Consider the following 20,607-nt stretch of genomic DNA (forward strand, 5'->3'; position numbering starts at 1 on the left):
GAACCACAGCTGTCATTTATCAAGGAGTTGTTTTAACCAACGGCAGTAGTAGATGTTACTACAGTTTGTGTACCACAATAGGCTACTAGTCATTACTAAATGTGTAATGATCCTATATATTATTAGTCAGTGTAGTAAATCTATTCCCAATCGCGGTAAATTCAACTACACCTTTTTTACGTGTATATTGATATACATTTACTTACTATCGATTGCTCGGTGTAGGTGGGTCTTGGATTATTATTCCCGCCTTACATAGCACAACTGGAATTTAAGACTCGGGAAGAATTGCAGCTGATGCCTCAGACACAAGAAGAACATTTAATTGCCTTAGAAGATGAAAACGAGGACAGTGAATCGGAGCATGGAGCTTCACCAGGGCCAGATGTTGAGGTAATTATGCCAATCTAATGAGATTTACTTTCAAATTTGTCTTTCTTAATATACATTTGTATAGAAATTTTTTTTTAAATTTAATTTAAAGAATACTTAATTCCATATATTTATATTATATAAAAAGTGATACCTCATCAGTAGCTCTCATAACTAGTTTAGCTATGCATACCGCTTGTTTTTTAGAAACGTCCACGCAGGAGTCTCAGTATTTGCAACAAACCTGACAATCAGCAGGGCATAAAGGTACACTTATATAGGAGTGGGATAATGATAAATGCAAGGGTTTTGTCTAATGTCTTATGCACACTTTTTATAGTTTACTTTATTTCTCTTTTTATCATTTTTTGTGACAGCGTTATCAATTTTTTGCAATTAAATATTTTTTTTGATTTTCTAATAATTAGATACAGTCGACTACCCGGCACAAGCCGAGTCGAAATTAGATTACTAGTTTGAGCCTCAAAGGCTCAATTCTTTTGAGGTTGAACTTGCCGCTGAATGTTATATGTTATTTGAGTCCTCAATATCCCAAAAATCGACTATGAAGAAGTAAATTACGTTTTTAAATTGACATTTCATAAACGTACAGCCGAACTCTCTTAATTTGGACAGTTAGTCTACGGAGGAGAGTGAATTTCTGAGTTAACGGATGCCCCCTTTTTCTTGAAAAGTTAACTATAACGCATGCGCTCTTACATCTACATCAATGATGCATATATAAATATACACAGGACATAGAAATCTATAGCATCGGGTAGGTGACAGCGTAGCTCGTAGTGCGGGTCAATATTGCAGAGAAGTTTCGAGGTGATGGAATCTGACTTAACCCTTCGTCACCCGCATCACTTTTTCATCCTTCGTCACTCGCGCGGTGAGCGCTGCGCCGCCGTGTTAAATCAAGCGCGCTGTTGCCACATTTTTCAGATTGCTAAATCTATATAAAAAATAATCTAAATGAAATTTTTTTTAATAATTAATTTATCGAAATTAAAAAATAAAAGATAGATTTTCCATTTTGTTTTTAATTTTTTTTATTAGGAATTACTCCGTTTCAATTAAAATTAAATTTTTTTTAAAAACAATTTTATTAAAAAAATCGCTTGCTCATAAAATTATTACTCAAATGTATTTTAATAAATTATTTATTGTTGACATTATTATTATTATTGTTAATATTATTAATTCTATAATTATTAATAATGCTTCTATTGTTACTAGAATTTTTTCATTATTTTAACTCAAAATTAATTAAAAACAAAATAAAATTCAATTACCTGTTGTGGTTATAACCTCGAAATTCTTCTTGAATATTATACACAAATTACATATAATATAAATATATATTTGTAAATATAATAATTAATATTTAAATAACATATTTTTGTTTGTGATAAAATACTTATTACGCGTAGAATTATTCTTAATTATTAATAAAAAATGTATCTCTATTAAGAGAGAATACCTAAATATCAAACCTAAATATTTATATATCTATATCGTACAAGAGAATATTACCACACACAAGTTGGCAGCAGCGCGCGGCGGACATTTACCGGTTACTAACTCGCACTGGGCGGCGTCGCGCCGCTTTTCAATTTCTTTCGCATGAAAATATTTTTTTTTAACAAAATAATTTATTTCTCAGGAGCGGCTAATGCTAGAAATTCTTTTAGAATGTCTAATTCAAGCATTCTAATTTTTTCGACGTCATCCGTCACCGTTATTATGAGAAAATTGCATAATTGTAAAAAAGGCGGCGCCGCGCTCATTGAGCGAGTGACGAAGGGTTAATGGAGTTCGACTGTACTAAGAACGGTTACTATGAATTTCTTTCCGTGTAGGGGAAATTTTTCTTGGGAAATTTCAGTCTCCCCACTACCATGCGTATAGTTATCAGACATTTTTTTGTAGCGCATGCGCGTTTAGTATACTAGATACACATGCGCTAGAAAAAAAATGGCTGAGTTGTAACTGAGTTAAATCTCAGATAGTACTGAGTATAATCTGAGATGTTACTGAGTAACATCTGGGATGAAACTGAGTATAATCTAGATGCAACTCAGTGTAATCTAGATTATACTGGATACTATTATCTAAAATTTTTTTTACCTCAGATGTAACTGAGTATAATCTGGGATGGTAGCCAGTATCATCTTGTTCTTTCCGTGTACCATCCTGGATTATACTCAGTTATATCTGACGTAAAAAAAAATTTCAGATAGTACCCAGTATAATATAGGTTGTGCTGAGCTTCATCTGCATTAAACTCAGTCTTATCCTAGATGTAACTCAGTTACATCTCAGATTATAGTGCATGCGCATTTAGTACACTAGACGCCCGTGCGCTAGGAGAAAAATAGCTGAGATGTAATTGAGTTAAATCTCTGATAGTACTGAGTATAATCTAAGATGTAACTGAGTTACATCTGGGATGGAACTGAGTTTCATCTGGGATGGTAGCCAATGCAGTCTTGTTCTTTCCGTGTAAGGAAAACTGTTTAACTCAATAACTACCGATTGAGGGAAAGAGGCTTATTATTCCGGGTAGTCGACTATTTATTTATTTGAGAAAATTGAAAACGCTGTTTCTCATTATTTTATAATATATTGTGCTTTTATTATAGATAGTGACTCATCCATCCCCCGAATTTATGATACAATTAATTTATCTTTTTTTCTTAATTTCTATTTTTTTTTAATCTTTTTTTTTAGTCAATATTCTGTGGTGTCATGTTATTATTGGACAGTTTTTGTTTTTCTATAGTCATTGCTAATTAGTAATTTAAGTTTAACAAAAAAAAAAAAAAAAAAAAAAAAAAAAAAAAAAACTAATACCATTCATGCTGTTAATAATTCATTTAATAATTCTCGTATTCCTTTAAATTCATTGTTATCAAACAAAAGTGATATCAATTCATCACTACTTATTACTCATTTCTATTTAAATTTATGTGATTCGCGAAATTAATAACATTTCGCTATGATCGCTATAAAATGTACTTGTCTTATTTTAAATTATTTACTGTCATTTATCAATGCATTTCTATTATGGTAAATTTTTATTGTGACTTTGTCTAGGCTCTAATAACCAATGAACACAATTCTGCAATAAAAGAAACGATCGTTCAAGAAAACGGCAAAGTTCTCACAGAAATAGATGACAATCTTCATCGGCCTTATGGCATTTTATCGGATTACTATGATAGTAAAACAAACAAGCCATTACGTCTAAAAAAAAAGTTATGGGAATTTTATACCGCCCCAATAACTAAATTTTGGGCAAATGCCGTAAGTTTATTTTTAAATTTCAAAAAGAACAAAAAAAAAAACAGTTGATACAAATGAAATATTTATTTTGTCTATTTCCAGATAGCGTATATATTATTTCTAATTTTTTTCTCATACTCTATTCTCGTTCGAATGGAAGAGTATCCAGGATGGACAGAAATTTATTCAATAGCTTATATCTGTACTTTGGGATGTGAAAAAATACGAGAAATAGTTACGTCTGAACCGGCAACTTTATCGCACAAATTCAGCGTCTGGTCATGGAATATGTGGAATCCATGCGACGCTGCTGCTATTATTTTTTTCAATATTGGCTTGGTACTTAGATTGCGTCAATCAACTTTTGATTATGGTCGTGTGATATACTGCGCTGATAGCATATATTGGTACCTCAGAATTCTCAATATTCTTGGTGTCAACAAATATCTTGGTAATTAATTCTCTAAATAATTATATTTTAAATTAAAAAGTAGCAATCCAAGTTAATTGTAAACATTTAAACAGGTCCTTTAGTGACTATGATGGGAAAAATGGTTAAAAATATGATATACTTTGTCGTTCTTTTACTTGTCGTGTTGATGAGCTTTGGAGTCGCGAGACAGGCGATTTTAAATCCCAATTCAGAACCTAAATGGCAAATCATTCGTGATGTAAGTACATGCTATTATAATTTTTTATTATTGTTGTTATTGTGGTCTCAGTAAGAGAATAGACCTCGGCAATCGCTCCCTCTACTGAAAATTTATGAACTGCGCATGCGTATAGAAAAGTGGGAGAACATTTAACACGTAAAACATCCAGGGTGGGAGTAAGAACCGACGACATCCGAAGTCCAATCTCTTGTTGGGATGACAATATTATAATTTGTGAATGTAAGTTTTAGGTTATTTCAAATCTTTATGAATTTTATTCGACAGATGTTACAATTAAATTAAGTGGCAACGTTTCGACGTTAATCACGTCATCATCAGGCTAAATCTCGAAAAATTTTTTTTTAAAAAGAAACACAATTGTATGTAATAGTCCCGCGTTTTTTTCATAGAAATTTCCATGGTAAATATACGGTAATAAAAGTCAACAAATAAAGTGAGATACGGAAAACATTCCTGATAATAATGGCTACATTATATTCAGTTCCATCCCAGATGGTACTGAGTATAATCCAGATGGAGCTTAGTTCAATCTAAATTATATTGGGTAGTATTCGAAATTTTTTTTAACGTCAGATGTAACTGAGTGTAATCCGGGATGGTAGCTAGCACCATCTTGTTCTTTGAGTGTAGTGTGTAACTCAGAATGAAACACGACTTAGAACTGCGGGTGATGTCAGTCTCACCTACGATTTGGGTAGCCAACTTTACCTTGGTTTTAAATCGTTTTGTTTCATCCCTTGTCACACAATATACTATTAATTTATGAGTAATGGTGTTGGAATCAGGTCTTCAACTTTTATAATTAATTAATGTAACGGGACCGTTAAGCCCAGCTCCGTTTAACGGGAGGCCGATATCTCATCCTTTTTGAGCATACTCGCGCTGCGTGGTCCCTATTTATATAATCAATTTCCACCATATATTATAAAAGCGAAATATGAACATAAACTCACAGTAGCTTACCCATTAGGCATGCACCGCATGTGGGTGCCTCACCGACAGCCACCACGAGACTGACCTCATTTGGACCCAAACACTCCTCCCATCTCGGGAAATAGAGAGACTCTGGTCGAAGTGGGGCCTGGAATGGGTCCCCCATGGTACCAGACTTCCAGCTCTAGTCAACTACTTGTGTCAGATTAGTGGTGGAGGGCAAGCTCCTCCCCAACCCATAAGGGCTTCTTCCACTTAGGAATATAATCACTAAGATTTCAGACATGCCATTATACACACTTGCCCTCATCCATCACCTAGTGATCTGTAATCTACGAGTTTTTTCGGGCGCGATGATGTTTTAAAACACAAAATGGCGGAGGCTAGCCCACTCGCCAATCGGCTAGTCCACTCGCCATACCTTCAACTTTTATAATTAATTAATTAATGTAACGGGACCTAAGTCCACCTCCTCCACGGAAGCCGATACCTCGCCCTTTTGGGCATACTCGCGTTGCGTGTGGTCCCTATTTTTATAATCAACACCACCATATATTATAAAAGCGAAATATGAACATAAGCCCACATTAGCTTACCCATTAGGCATGCATTGCATGTGGGTGCCTCACCAACAACCACCACGAGACCGACCTCATTCGGACCCAAACACTCCTCCCATCTCTGGTCGAAGTGGGGCTTGGAATGAATTCCCCATGGTACCAGAATTCAGCTCTGGTGAACTGCTTGCTTAGGATTAGTGGTGGGGTGCGCAAGTTCTTCCCCAACCCATAAGGGCTACCATCACTTAGGAATATAATCACCAAGATTTCAGACATGCCATTATACACACTTGCCCTAATCCATCACCTAGTGATCTCTAATCTACGAGTTTTTTATGGCCGTCATGATGTTTTAAAACACAAAATGGCGGGAGTCGGTCCACTCGAGACTTCAACTTTTATAACGTCGAAACGTTGTCAATTAATTTAATTGTAACATTTGTCGAATAAAATTCATGATGATTTTGAATGGCCAATCAACGACGGTCGCCTCACTAAAATTATTATTATTATTATTATTATTTTTATTATTATTATTAACAGATATTTATGGAGCCATATTTTATGCTTTACGGAGAAGTGTATGCACATAATATCGACCCAGAGTGCGGTGACGAACCGAGTATGCCACCGTGTTTACCTGGTCGGTGGATAACGCCTGCTGTCATGTCTATTTATTTGTTGGTAGCAAATATTCTGTTGATAAATCTTTTGATAGCCGTTTTTAATAATATTTTTATCGAAGTAAATGCTGTTGCTCATCAAGTCTGGATGTTTCAAAGATTTACAGTAGTGATGGAGTATGAGCAAAAACCAGTTTTACCTCCTCCACTTATTGTAGTAAGTCATATATATATACTAGGTAAATATTTACTGAGATATATAACTCAAGGTGAAATGACCGTTGGTGAAACGTACGACAATGGGCTGAAGCTTTTCTTGGAGGCTGATGATATGGAGCGTTTATATGACTTCGAAGAAGACTGCGTCGAAGGTTATTTTAGGGAGCAAGAATTGAAGCTTCAGATGTCAATGGAGGAACGTGTGAAAGTAACAACTGAGAGAGTAGAAAATATGCATCAAAAAATAGAAGATATTGATAAAAAAGAACACAATCAAAATGCTTCATTGCAAGCAGTTGAATTTCGTATTCGCAAACTGGAAGATTTAAATGAACAAACTCTAGCCTGTCTTGGTGTTATCCATCGTTTTATGGCAACTCATATGTCCGATGAAAATTTATCAAATCTAGATGTTGACATACGTACGAGAAGAGTTTCCGAAAGATCCGAAGTGATATCTGATACCGAGTCTCACACTCACATTTCCGGTGTTCCGCGACAAAAACGTTTATTGCGATCGTTAACTGATGCAACAGTTCTTCACAGTCCATTTGTAGATGATGAGATTTTAAAGCAATCGGAGACATTGGCATCTCGTGAAAATCTTAGCAGAAATGAATCTTCCTCTAGTGGTGACATTCCGACAACAGGACCGACACCAGATGAGAAGAAAATAATTACAACTAGTCAAGAAGAAAGCGCTGAGAGTAAAGATATCAATGAGCCTGAAATGAAGCCATTGAGGCGAGAAGTTGAAAGAGACACGAGTAGTGATGTTGCGATCTCAGATATGCGGCAAGACTCTTCAGAACGGCCGACTAGACAAAGCAGTCGCACCCGATCGGAATCTGACGACGCTGTGCTGCTTGCGCCACCTGGATTACAACGAGGAGTCAAATGGGGGGAGCCACGTGTTGCCATGATTCCACCAGGTTCCTCCAGTGGGTCCAACCAAAGATCACTTTTGCGCGCCATGCGTGCTGAGTATACAAGTATTACTGATGAATTAGAAAGTTACTGTGGGCTTTTAAGTCCTCCGCGAACTCCACCAGTATCTCCTCCGCCTTGTAGATCAAAGAATTCAATTTCAATGAATCCAGAGATGGCGTGGCAAATTGAAAATGAACATCTACGTGATGCTGAAGAATGTGATTATCAACAAATGGAAGATCTCATTCATAGGCGATACTTGAGAAGTAGTGACGAAGATTCAGATACTGAAACGACGTCCAAGATGAAGTTTAGTGTCACTAATGAGCATCGAATGTTGCGCAGATCATCAGCAATTGATGAAGAATCACGAAGACCGCCACCAACTATCAGCGTTACAAGAGAAATCGAACAGACATTATCAAGACCACCAGCAATACGAGAAGCAGACGATAAGGATCCAACTGATGAAGGTATGACCAGTGTTCCAGCACCAGCTTCCGAAACCATGTGTTAGTTTTATTTTTATAATATAAATATGGTTACATAACTCTTAGAATTAATCGGTTATATAAGATACCAAAGGAACCCATAAATCTTATAAATTAAAACCGCAATCATAAGCAATTATACCTGAGGACAGAGTTATAACTTTGTCTTGTATAATTTTTACGATCTTAAGAGGAATGGTACATACAAAAACTTATTGTCTATCTGCGATACATTGATAATAATAGTAATTCTTATTATTTTTTTTTCTTTTTATATACTAAACTTTCTTTACTTGAGCTTTACATGTAAGATGAGGACTGATAATTGTATATATCTTCCTTTGTGTTGCATTTTACTCGACATATATACCCATATAACAATTTCATAGCAATCTTGCCCGAGCCTGGTCACCAGGACACTAGTTGTCTACATTTTTGTATAACTATGAAACTTGCTGCAGACACGTACAAAGTTTTAAATCGCAAATCTCGTACAAGATTTAAAAAAATATTTTGTGTTATGTTGTACTTGAAGAATTGGTCAAGAATGTTTAAGATATTTTGCTCAGGGTGCAATGCTAGAGACTTGAGCTCATCTTGCACCAGAAATTATTTGCATCTCATTTCTGTCTCTGTCACTTTATCCCCTCACTTGGCATACAATACAAGATCCTGGGGTAAAGTGACAGAGATAGGAGTGAGATATAGATCGTGTAATATGAGACTTCTTGAGCAAATCTGCCGCAAGACGCGCTAGTGTCTGCAAGTAATTTGTGGTGGAAGATTAACTCAAGATACGCGTGAGTTTATTAACACATTGAGAGCAAGACATCTTCAATGTTTTTTTGTACAATATCATGTACGAGTCCTGCAACAATCGTGTCTTAGAATCTTGTACTCGGGTCAAAAAATTAGATCTGTTTTAAAATAAATGATAAATTAAAATATTTTTCCTTTAATTCAAGTTTATAAATCGTATTTATTTTATATAAGAATTTAATCTGTTTTGGCCCGTACTATTCCTTATCCAGGCCAATATCAGACTTTATTTCGTATGATATTTAGTCTCTTTTAAATCGCGTTTAGACTAAAAACAGACTTTTTTAATATAATTATTGGTCTGCGTTCAATTGTTTTTAAGGACAAAAACAGACATTATTTTCTATAATATTTAGTCTGTGTTCAATTGTTTTTAAGGACAAATACAAGACTTTTTATAAATATAAATAATAATAATAATAATAATCTAGATTTTTTGATTTATTTTAATTTCCTTGGTATTTGAAACATGCTAATGCGCTTATGTAATAAGATGTCACACGGAGAAAAATGTTGGCTCGAAACCTACCAATTTTTACAATGCTGTCGACTAAACTTGAAACAGGAAGTAAAGCATCCAAAAAATTATCGTGCTCTTACAAAAATTGATTATACTGTATCACATTACTTATCACGCGCGAGAAACTTATCGATGAGCTTCAATATCAATTACTTCCATACATTATAATAATTTTGATGCAGCATAATAATTTTTTATAAGAGTATAGTAATTTTTTGGATACTTTACTTTCTGTTTCAAGTTTGGTCGACAGCATAATAAAAATTGGTAGATTTCGAGCCAACATTTTTCTCCGTAGCACAAGAATTTTGATGTTTTCTTATGCCAAAATATTTTCAATTTTATCCAGTAAATAAGAGAAAATTCTTGACATTTCAAGAGTTGTTTTATCACTTTTATTCAATGATATAAATATTCAATGAAGACAACTAAAAAATTAAGCTGTCAAATTTTCATTAACTGTCGACATTTTTAAACAAAAGATAGTAAATAAAACATAATCAATTCTGCAACTTAATATTTTTTCATAAATATTGCCCATAAATAAAAATTTTATAAGTCCATGATTTAATCTAGTTTTGTCCTTGTAAATTTTCAGAACTAAAATTTTTTAAAGTTCACGAATTAATCTGATTTAGTCTGCTCGTAACGCGTTTGTTTTTTAAAGTAGCAGGTCGAAAACAGCTTAAAATTTTCATAAAAGATCAAATTCAGATCAAATAATCCAATCAGACTAAAATCAGGTCAAATTTTTCAGTCCGGGTAGATCAAAAACAGATTAAAATTTTTATCGAAGTTCAATAACAGACCAAGTAGTCCAAATACAGCCCAGTTAGACTAAAATCAGTTCAAATTTTTCGACCCGGGCAGTAATGACAGATTGATTGGTATAAAAAATTCTCTCATAAAAATAGTACAAGATTGTCTTGTGTACGTTATCTTGGGCAAGACCATATAGAATCTGTGAAAAAATTGTGATCAGTGCCTTGACCAGCAACTTGTGATGGAAATTGTAACATGGGTACATGTATTTATATATTATAGCATGGCAATATAATTCTAAAATATCAAACTATTCTCAGCTTTTACTCGAGAATACTGTCCAATAATTAATTAAATATTTAATCAGTATGATTATAGTTAATTTAATTAATAAATTCATAATAATTAGTTCAGGATTTTATTAATCAGGTAAACAGTTTTTTATTAATACTTAAATATTTTTTGATGGCTATATATTTAATAAATGGATATGAAATATATTTAAAATTTCAGTAACTATAATATCAAAAGTCAACGAAATAAAAAATATTTTCGTCCGGAAAAAAAATATCTATTGATGAATTTTAAATAAATTATAAAATTCTAATTATTAACACGTTTATAAATTCTAGTCTTTATATTATAGAATCGAAATATAAAAGAATGTAATAAAATAGATTGGATTTGATGCAAGGCCGAATAGATTGCTCAATAGTGACATGTATTTTCAATTGAATTTCGTAATTTCAATTTGTATATATATTAAAATTTTACTTTATTAATAATCGATTTAATGAACATAAATTTTAAATTTTAATGCTATTTTATAATGGATTTTTTTAACAGCTTTTTGGCTACTGACTATGCTCAAATCTATTGTATTTTATAACACTCTGTATTTGAGTGTAAAATACTTTTTCTTTATAGAGTCTAGTAAATATTTTTAGCTGCACACTTATAAATTAAATTACAAAGACACATAAAAGTCATCTATATTTTTCAGCACTTGTTTAAAATGTCTAGAAATTTTTATGTTGCTTCCATGAAAATACAGTCGACTACCCGTTATAAGCCTCTTTCACTCAATCAGCAGTTACTTAGTCAAAACAGCTTCCCCTACTCTACCATTTTTTTGAGTTTCTTAGCAACATGCCCATTATAAGTCTCCGTTGAAATTATAAACTAACAATAGGAAAAAATAGAAAAAATTTTGGAAAATCCAAAAGTGCACTACTCATAGTGCTCATTTATTATGAAATAATAAAATAGTAATAAAAAAATGGCGGGAAGCACGAATAAATTTGAAATATATACAATTTTCTTTCATTAAAAATTTTTTTTTTTTTTTATTATATTAGTATATTTTTTATAATAATTAAAGAACACTCAAAATATCTCGATTAATAACAACAAAAAAAAAAATTGAATTGAAAAAATTCAGGCTTACCAATTAGCAATAATACAAAAAAAAACAGCTGTACTAGGACGGTAATGCGCAAGCGCCCCTGGTGGAATAAATGTACGTATAATGTATAGATATATCACCATCCATGTCAATTTTACATCGATATATATATGTATAGTTATTAGAGTGATCCAAAAAATTACAAATTTTTTTTTTTTCTTCCAAACAGGTTCAAAAGTTTCATTTAGATAAAAAAAGACGCCTGTAAAAATTAGAGCTCTTAATATTAACATTAAGAGGTTCCTCATCGCACTTTTCTATTTTCCATAAGAATAACATGGGAAAAATTTTTTTTACGTCTTCTGATTTTTATAAGTAGCTAACGATGCGTCATAGGAATAATTGGCAGGCATATTTTTGTAGGGAATTGAATGTTCTACAAAAAAAGATGCTTATCATTTTTTGCGGAATCTATTTGTTCAAAAGTTATTTGAGGTTGAAGTCGAATTCACATTAAATTTTGAGATTTTCTTACTTTTCCGGCGAAACTATCAGACTTATTACAAAATATCATCAGACCTTTTTTGTAGACAATTTTATTTCTTAAAAGTTATTTCTAATAAAGTTTTTTCGAATTCCGCATTGTTTTCTAGTTATTTTTATTTTATTGTCATGTTCATAAAAAAATAGTCTTCTGATCGATTTTAAGAGCTTGACATTAAAATAAAAATAACTAGAAAACAATGCGGAATTCGAAAAAAGTTTGTTAGAAATAACTTTTAGAGAATAAAATTGTCTACAAAAAAGGTCTGATGATATTTTGTAATAAGTCTGATAGTTTCGCCGGAAAAGTAGAAAATCTCAAAATTTAATATGAATTCGACTTCAACCTCAAATAACTTTTGAACAAATAGATTCCGCAAAAAATGATAAGAATCTTTTTTTTGTAGAGCATTCAATTCCCTACAAAATGCCTGCCATTTATTCCTATGACGCATCGTTAGCTACTTATAAAAATCAAAAGACGTAAAAAAAATTTTTCCCATGTTATTCTTACGGGAAATAGAAAAGTGCGATAAGGAACCTCTTAATGTTAATATTAAGAGCTCTAATTTTCACAGGCGTCTTTTTTTATCTAAATGAAACTTTTGAACCTGTTTGGAAGAAAAAAAAAAGTTTCTTATTTTTTGGATCACCCTAATAGTTATACAGCCTTTGTTATTCTTTTATTAATTGTAATTAAACGACACTGAGTTACCTAGCCATTTGCAATAGGAGACCTACGATTCTTTTTAAGAATTAAAAAAAAAAATTTGATTCAATTACTGCATTTTTTCGCAAGTTACAATGTAGATGGGATCTGTACTTGATGGACAGGAAATTTTTTTAAACTATTTTGATGTTTTTTCCGTTTTTATTGAACTAAATAAATTTTTGAAAAGTATGGAATTAATCTCCATTAAATTATCTTCAAAATAGTATGCAAAATATCTTAATTCCGTGAACTAACAAGGGTATAATAACTAAAATAGTTGCCGAAGTGAGGCAAAAAAATTTTTTCGATCGTAAAGCACACTTTGATGATTTGCATTATGAGTCGAGCAATTAATTATAAAAATTCACAAGTCGAATTATATTAACTCGGACAGTCAGTCTACAGAGGCACGGAAATTTCCTGGAAATTCCGACTTATCAAATGCCACTTCTCCTTTAAAGAGTAACTACACGCGTGCGCTCTTGTATCACATGTATGATTTATATATAAATATACACAGACATATGAAAATGTATAGCATCGAGTGGATGACAGCTTAGTGGGGGTAGGATTGAGGGGAAGTTCCGAGTTAATGGAATCCAACTGTTTCTATTTTTTGCAGATAATTATTCAATCAATTTTAAGTAAAATATAATTGATTGTTCATAAATTTTATTCAAAGCTTCCGTTTCAATATAAGTTTTATTGAGCATTATCTTTATCAATAAAATTATTATTGTTTTTACTGTAATTAATACCGTTATCATTAGAAGTTTTTGCATTATAATTATTATTAGTGTAAAAAAAGTATTTATTTTAGTACCGTAAGCACCAGAAAAATCGGCAGTGGCGTTGTGACAAAACGTAAATTTGACGTTTAAAATAATATTAAATAATAGAGGCTTATAACGAGTAACGAGGACAAATCTAAACGCACGGTAGTGAGGAGACTAAAATTCCAAGAAAAATTTCTCCTTCTTCCTCTCGACCAGGCTTATAACGAGTAGTCGACTGCGTCTAGTTTTAACTTAAAGGCAGGTGGGTATTGGGAAATGGAAAAAATAATGTTTTTTTTTTTTAATTATTTACTATTTCATCGACAAATATTAATATTTAGCAAAGTTTATTGAAGAAATCTAGAAAGCGTTTTTTTTTTAAACAGTTTTTTGCGATGATCACTGAAAACTTGCTGATTTATAATAAAAGAAAACTTTTTTGCTCTCTGGCCGAAAAGTGGCAACTTTCGGGCCGCTGCCCTGAACGAAGTTGCACACAGAAAAAAATAGTTAACTTGGTTCAAGAAAAATATTGTCTTCTGAATTTTCTTTCTTGATTCAATAAAAGTAAAACACTTGATTCAAAAATTTTTTTTTGGTTTAAGACAGTAAATTCCCTAGCTCCAAAAAAATTTATTTTTGAAGCGAAATTTAAAATATCTTGGTTTAAGAGAAGAAATTCTTGTCCCAAGAAAAAAAACTTCTCACTTCAAAAAATCAACGTTTTAAACAAAAAAAAGTTTACTTCGGCCAAGAAACTTTTTATTGCCCCAAGGAAAAAATTTTCTTGCTCCAACAAATAAACGTCTTGATTGAAAAAAAAAACCCTTGGGCCAAGAAAAAATCTCTTGACCCAAGAAAAAAAATTTCTTGCTCCAAAAATTTGCTTCTTTAATAAAGACTTAAATTTTTCTCAGTCAAAAATGTATTCTCTCTCCGAAAGGTTGACGTGTTGATTCATTTTTTTTTTTTTAATCTGAAACGTAATTATTGTTTTTTTATTTCGAGAAGAATTATTCAAGTAAACATCAATATTAAATATTAAAGTCTGTGTATTATAGGATATACTAGAGTACAATCCAAAAAGGTACTTGCCATTGTCAAATGACAGAGAAGTACTCGTGTCAGAATTGCTTCCAAGTTTGGAATATAAAACTTCTGAAATAAGTTTCTTACCAGGGACACTACAAATTGTAGGCGCGATCTCGTGGCGAGCACCGAACTACTCCCGCTGCTGCTGCCTAGCACCGGTGACTTTCCCCTTCTCTATATCGATCTTTTCTCCCAAGAAATTTTTTCTCTTGGCTTAAGCAACTTTTGTTATCTTGGTCGGAGAGTACAAAAATACTTGCGTGAAAAGAATAGTACTTGTTCCGAGAAATTTTATTTTCTATAACCAAAAAAATGCAATATTACTACAAAAAAATAATGTATCTTGCTCCAAAAAAAATTTCTTGAATCAAGAATATTTTCCTTGATTCAAGTTAACTGTTTTTTCTGTGCGACTTTCCGGTTCCGCCGAGCAGAAAATAGTTATTTTCGATACACATGCGCAACGGTAGGGATTCTGACGACTTGAAGTGACGTCACGAGTTTGAGGCTATGGGCGCATTTTTATCAAAACCGGATGTAGTACGAGGTCTTGATAAAAATGCATCCATAGCCTCAAACGCATACAGTAACAAAATACAGTCTAACTAAATTCTAGTTTTTTTACCGCTACAATTTTCAAAAATGCACAAGATACAAATTTTTTCTTACTCCAAAGCCCATACTCGCTTTTCCTTAAAAAATTATTTCTTTAATATCTCAGTAAACGCGCTATAATTTATGCATAATCTACGGTTAGTTTTAGATCGAAAACAAAAATCTAAAAGTATAATTCGGCTTTTCAATTCGACAATTATTAAATCACTAGGAAATCTAGACATTCAGCCGATTAAATCTCTAAATTAATCTGACGAAATTTATGAGTTCGCAAGTTTGCTACACTGATAGAAAATTTATATTGACTCAAGAAATATTTTCTTGAGCCAAGAATTTATTTCTGAAGAAAACCAGTTGTCTTGCTTCAAGAAATTCTTGTCTTGATTTAGATTTTCTTGGCTCTATAGATTTTGTATCTTCGATGGATAACTCTCGTGTCTTGACCCGAAACTATATTATCTTCAATCGATACTATCGAATTCTTCAAGCAAGACCACTTGTCTTCAACTAAAAATGTCGTATTATTATTTTAAGAACTTTAAATTTTTGGTTCAAGTAATAATTCCTTGATAGAAGATGTTTTTAAAGTAATGAAAAAAAAAATTTTTTTAAAAATAAATTTCTACTTTAACATATTTGAAGTAAATGAATGTAGTCCTAAAAAATCACTTTAAAACTTTTTATTTTTAAAATAAAAAAAAAAGTTTTTTTTCAAGCCGAGTAAATTGATATCTTGATTTAAAAACCGCGCCATTCTCGAAACGAGTCGGTAATGTCTTAAACCTAGATTTTGCCTATCTTAATCTAAGAGCAAGAAATTCTTGAGCGAAATATGTCAGAATTTTGTTTCAAAACAAAAAAGGCTTCTGAAACAAAGAATTTTTTTTCTCTATCCGAGAATTTCAATTTATTGGTTCAAGGACTTATTTCTTGATTTAAAACAATTAAAAATTTTGAAACAAGAACCACATTTTGAAGAAAAAATTTTTCTTGAATCAAGATAGTTTTTCTATCAGTGTATGAGTTGATTTAATTTTGTAAAAATAATAAAAAAAATTATTCGATAAAATAAAAAAAAAAAAACAAGTTTTATTTTTTTTCTTGTATGATTTAAAATAGAAAATCAAAATTTTTATAAACCAGCTTTAAAATTAAGATATTAAAATTTTTTTTATATAATTTTTAATGGCTTGGCCCAAGAAATTTTTTCATTATAAATTGAAAACAAAAATTTTTTGAGGCGAAAAAAAAATCTTGCGCCGAGAAATTTTTCCTAGTCCGAAAAAATTTATTGTCTTCAATTCATAATGCAAAATATTTTGTACACCAAAAAATCATTTTTTTCAGCGTACAAAAAAATTTTGTTTCAATCATCCAAATATATTTTTATGAGTGCGTTACAGTGTTTTAAATAAAATCGATATTTTTTTTGAGTTACCACTGAAAATCTTTAGCGTGGTGCAAAAAAAGTTTATTGAAATTGAGGACTTGACTCAAAAATTAAAATTTGTCGCATTTTATCGTCTTCATATTATTTTATAAATAATATATCATGGAAGATTATGATTTTAGTCCTTATCGCGTTGTCATTACTCTAAAGATTGTATGAAAAAAAAAAAAAAAAATCTCGATTTTATTGAAAATTAATTTTTAACGAATGAATACTGTTCTGTATAATAACTTTTTGTCATTAGAAAAAAAAAATTGTAATAAACATGAATTGTAAAAATGATCAAATTTTGTGCTTATATTTGTATTTATAAAAACATTCGAATGCATGTATGATTTGTGATTGATTTGTAAAATTGTATCTTTTTGTAATATCTTGAACACTGTGTTATTCGATTAAATCGTACGTAAACATCATTAAATTATAATATTAAAATAATTAACAATAAAAAAAATTGTACATATTCAATAAAATTAATTTTTCTTTCTCATGAAAATCGGTTGTTAAATAGATATAAACTCAGTAAAAGAGGATTCGCCATTGAATGTGTTCCATGTTTAAGGCCACAAGTAAACTATGATTTTTTTTTTTACTTAAAAGACATTTCACTAATTTTTTATATTTTTTAATGTTTGGCTGAAATTTTTTTTTTTTTCGCGTCGTTTCGTTATTGAGTGAATTTACATTCATTTTTCACTTTTCAAGTATTGCATACAACACCTGTGCGATAATTTATGATTAGATTGTCGAGAATATTTTAACTATCATCTGCACGGAAAAAAATAAATAGAACTGGCTACTATGTCAGATAGTAGTCAGTGCCATCTGTACACGGAAAGAATTTTTGTATGAATATTGCCATGTTATTTATTCTAAAAATTACTCTAAATCGAGTAATCTTGGGCCATTACGACTTTTTACTTTCGAATTACGAAATTTTACTCTTTCAGTGAGTAAAAATCAATCAGATTAATTTTTACTCACAATTGCGAGTAAAAATTACCCCTAGCGGATGTCTAAATAAATTCTCTCTAATTCAATTTTTACTCGTAGGTTATGATAAAAAGTTGATTATTCAATTTATAAAATTTATATTGAATTACAATAAAAATTATAATTAATAGGCTGAAATTTCTATAAAAAATCTAAAAACCATCTAATTGCCTTAGAATATGACTTAAAATAAATATTTTGAAAAAGAATAAAAAAAAATATTACTCTTATTGTGTTGAAAAAGAAAAAATTCAAATTTTTTTTTTTTTTTTAAATAAATATTAAGTTATAGAGAGATACAGAGATCGGCTTTTTTTCCAGCCCTACGTTTGTGTGCGTAACATGTAAGTTGTCGCGAGCAAAATAAAAGACATTTAATTGAAGCCAATATTAACCGAAGATTAACGGAGACTACTGAAATATTACTCTGCAGTTTAGAGTAAAAATTACTCCCATAGATAAGAAAATTTATTCGAGTTATAAGGAGTTTTTCATCAAACAGTTAATGGATTTAAAAGAATGGTATAGTGGGGAGTAAAAATTAATCGCATGGAGTAAAAATTAATAGATTAAGATGAGATATTCACGATAACCGATTAAATATAAGACTTCTAAAAAATTACTCAGTAGTAGAGTAAAACATAGTTTAGCAACGTTAATATTTAAACAAAAAATATTAAATTTAAAACAAAAAATACCAATTTTTTGCAACGGCCCAGGATTACTCGAAATTAGAGAGTAATTTTTATCGAAAAATTCTTTCCGTGTAGAAAAAAAAATCTGTCTATCGGTTGACCCTGCGGGCCAGCCCTAAAACTTCCCGCTGTTTTCGAGCTCTTTGAGCTCGAAAACTTTGTCGTGAATACATTTTCGAGCACTTCGAGCTCGAAAATCGTTTTGTATGCCGTTCTTTTCGAAAAAAATTGTTTTTTAATATTTTTTCTCCAACGATATCTCTCAAACGAATAAACCGATTGAGACGGTTGAGGTGGCAATCGACGCGTTTTATCAAGTTCTAAAGCTGATCGAATTTTGAATTCGATTTATCGAGTCGTTTTTGAGATATTTCAAAAAAAATAAAAAATAAATTTTTTTTCAATTCTTTCGACAACGGTTTCTCTTGAACGAATGAACCGATTTTGATGGTTAAGGTGGAATTCGACGCGGCTTATAAAGTTCTAGAGCCCAGTCCATTTTGGAATCAATCCATCAAGCACATCAAAAGTTATAAAAAAAAAACACTTTTGAAAAAATTTTATTTTTGGAAAATCTCTGAACGAGCCCTACCGATCAAGCTTCATGTTCTTACAGCTTCAAGATATTGACAAGCCGCGTCGAATGACACCTTAAAGTTCAAAATCGGTTCATCCGTTCAAAAGATACAGGTATTTACATACGTACGTACGTACATACATACATACATACACTCGGATATCATCGTGAAATTAGTCATAGCTTCCTAGGACCTCAAAACGTCGACATCTGATGAAAATTCGATTTTCGTAAATCGGACCGAAACCAATAACTTCCCGAATTTTTGAAAATTTATAATTTTCTTAGCGGGAAGTTAAAAATTGAAACAACAGTGGGTTCTATCTACGTAGTACTGGCTACTCTCTACATTGTTCTCAGCGCCATGTCAGATGTTACTCACTACTATCTTACATATTACACTCTTACATGTTACCCAGTTCTATGTACATAACAGTCAGTCGTACACTCGTTGTCATTAATGCCTGGTCCCCCAGACTATAGAATCTTAGCCATGCAGGGGGCCAGGTATTAATGACAACGAGCGTATGACAGATAGCACAGGTTACTTTAAACATATTACCCACGGCTGTCTGCAGATAGCACCTGTGTCTTTGCTTACATATTGCCGGTTACAACCGGTGATCATGGCTAAGCGCTCTAAGGCGTAAAACTTAGGACTCTCGAACTTGTCCACTGGCCAGGCGTGGGTTCGGATCCCGGCGATTGCCGAAAGAATTTTTGACAACCACGTTGTAAGGTCTTTCGGCCCTGGGATTCATTCCGTCGCCGACTTTAGAATTTGACTGGTTAAAAAATAAATTTAAATTTGGTATGAAAATTGTATTTGACTAAGTGGCCGGATATGGGATTACCCGAGGCATAATAATATTTATATACACCATAAAAAAAAAAAAAAATTGCTAGTTACTGTGTATCGTAGTAGCGGCTTTTATGTAAGATTGTAATGAGTACTATCTGAGATATTTTTTCACGTAATGACTTGAATAATTTTTTTTAGGAATGGCGCTAGTATTTATTATTGTCCACGAACAAATAAAATTATTATCATAACTCAATTAATTATGAATTATTCAACTACGTTTACGTATTTAAATATATAATTATATCATATGAATTAGTTAATTAATGAACACTTAAATTTTATTAGTTGTTATTCATTAATTGCCGTGGTTTTCCGTTATTTATGGTATTCAGAAGAATTACGGTATTTCAAGGCAAATTTACGGAGCTTATCGTAAATTTGCAGTAAGAAAGCGGGAATTTACCGCAATTGTAGTGACCCTGCGGTATTTTACCGTAAAGTGAAGGATTGGGTTGTAATAACTGTAAAAATAAAAAAACATACTGTGCTTATGGTAAAAATGTCGCAAATTACGGTAAATTACCATGATCCGCTGTAATATACCGGAAAGTGCCGTATATTACGGTAAATTACGGCAAAATCTGGTAAATTACCGCAGTTATTATCTCGTCCAAATGAGAACTTGTTTTAATTATTTTGTTTTTCATTGTGCTTATCAAAGTAACATTTACACCAGTGGTGTGATCGTTC

General features: G+C 31.7%; 1 protein-coding gene across 6 annotated transcripts in view; it reads left to right on the top strand.

Moving 5' to 3' along the window:
- Nucleotides 1–9,671, top strand: part of LOC130666404 (transient receptor potential cation channel trpm) — a 51,787-nt gene extending 42,116 nt beyond the window's left edge. For 4 of the 6 annotated variants that reach the window (XM_057467364.1, XM_057467366.1, XM_057467365.1 and 1 more), the window contains 6 exons: nt 226–393; nt 580–639; nt 3,475–3,684; nt 3,766–4,114; nt 4,189–4,334; nt 6,374–9,671. In XM_057467364.1, the coding sequence (XP_057323347.1) occupies nt 226–393; nt 580–639; nt 3,475–3,684; nt 3,766–4,114; nt 4,189–4,334; nt 6,374–8,119 (2,679 nt within the window). In that variant the 3' untranslated portion in view covers nt 8,120–9,671. The remainder of the gene's footprint in view (nt 1–225; nt 394–579; nt 640–3,474; nt 3,685–3,765; nt 4,115–4,188; nt 4,335–6,373) is intronic. The other 2 variants (XM_057467367.1, XM_057467369.1) reach the window with 1 other exon arrangement.
- Nucleotides 9,672–20,607: the final 10,936 nt, after the last annotated feature.

This window comes from Microplitis mediator, chromosome 4, assembly GCF_029852145.1.
Source record: "Microplitis mediator isolate UGA2020A chromosome 4, iyMicMedi2.1, whole genome shotgun sequence".
NCBI lineage: Eukaryota > Metazoa > Arthropoda > Insecta > Hymenoptera > Braconidae > Microplitis > Microplitis mediator.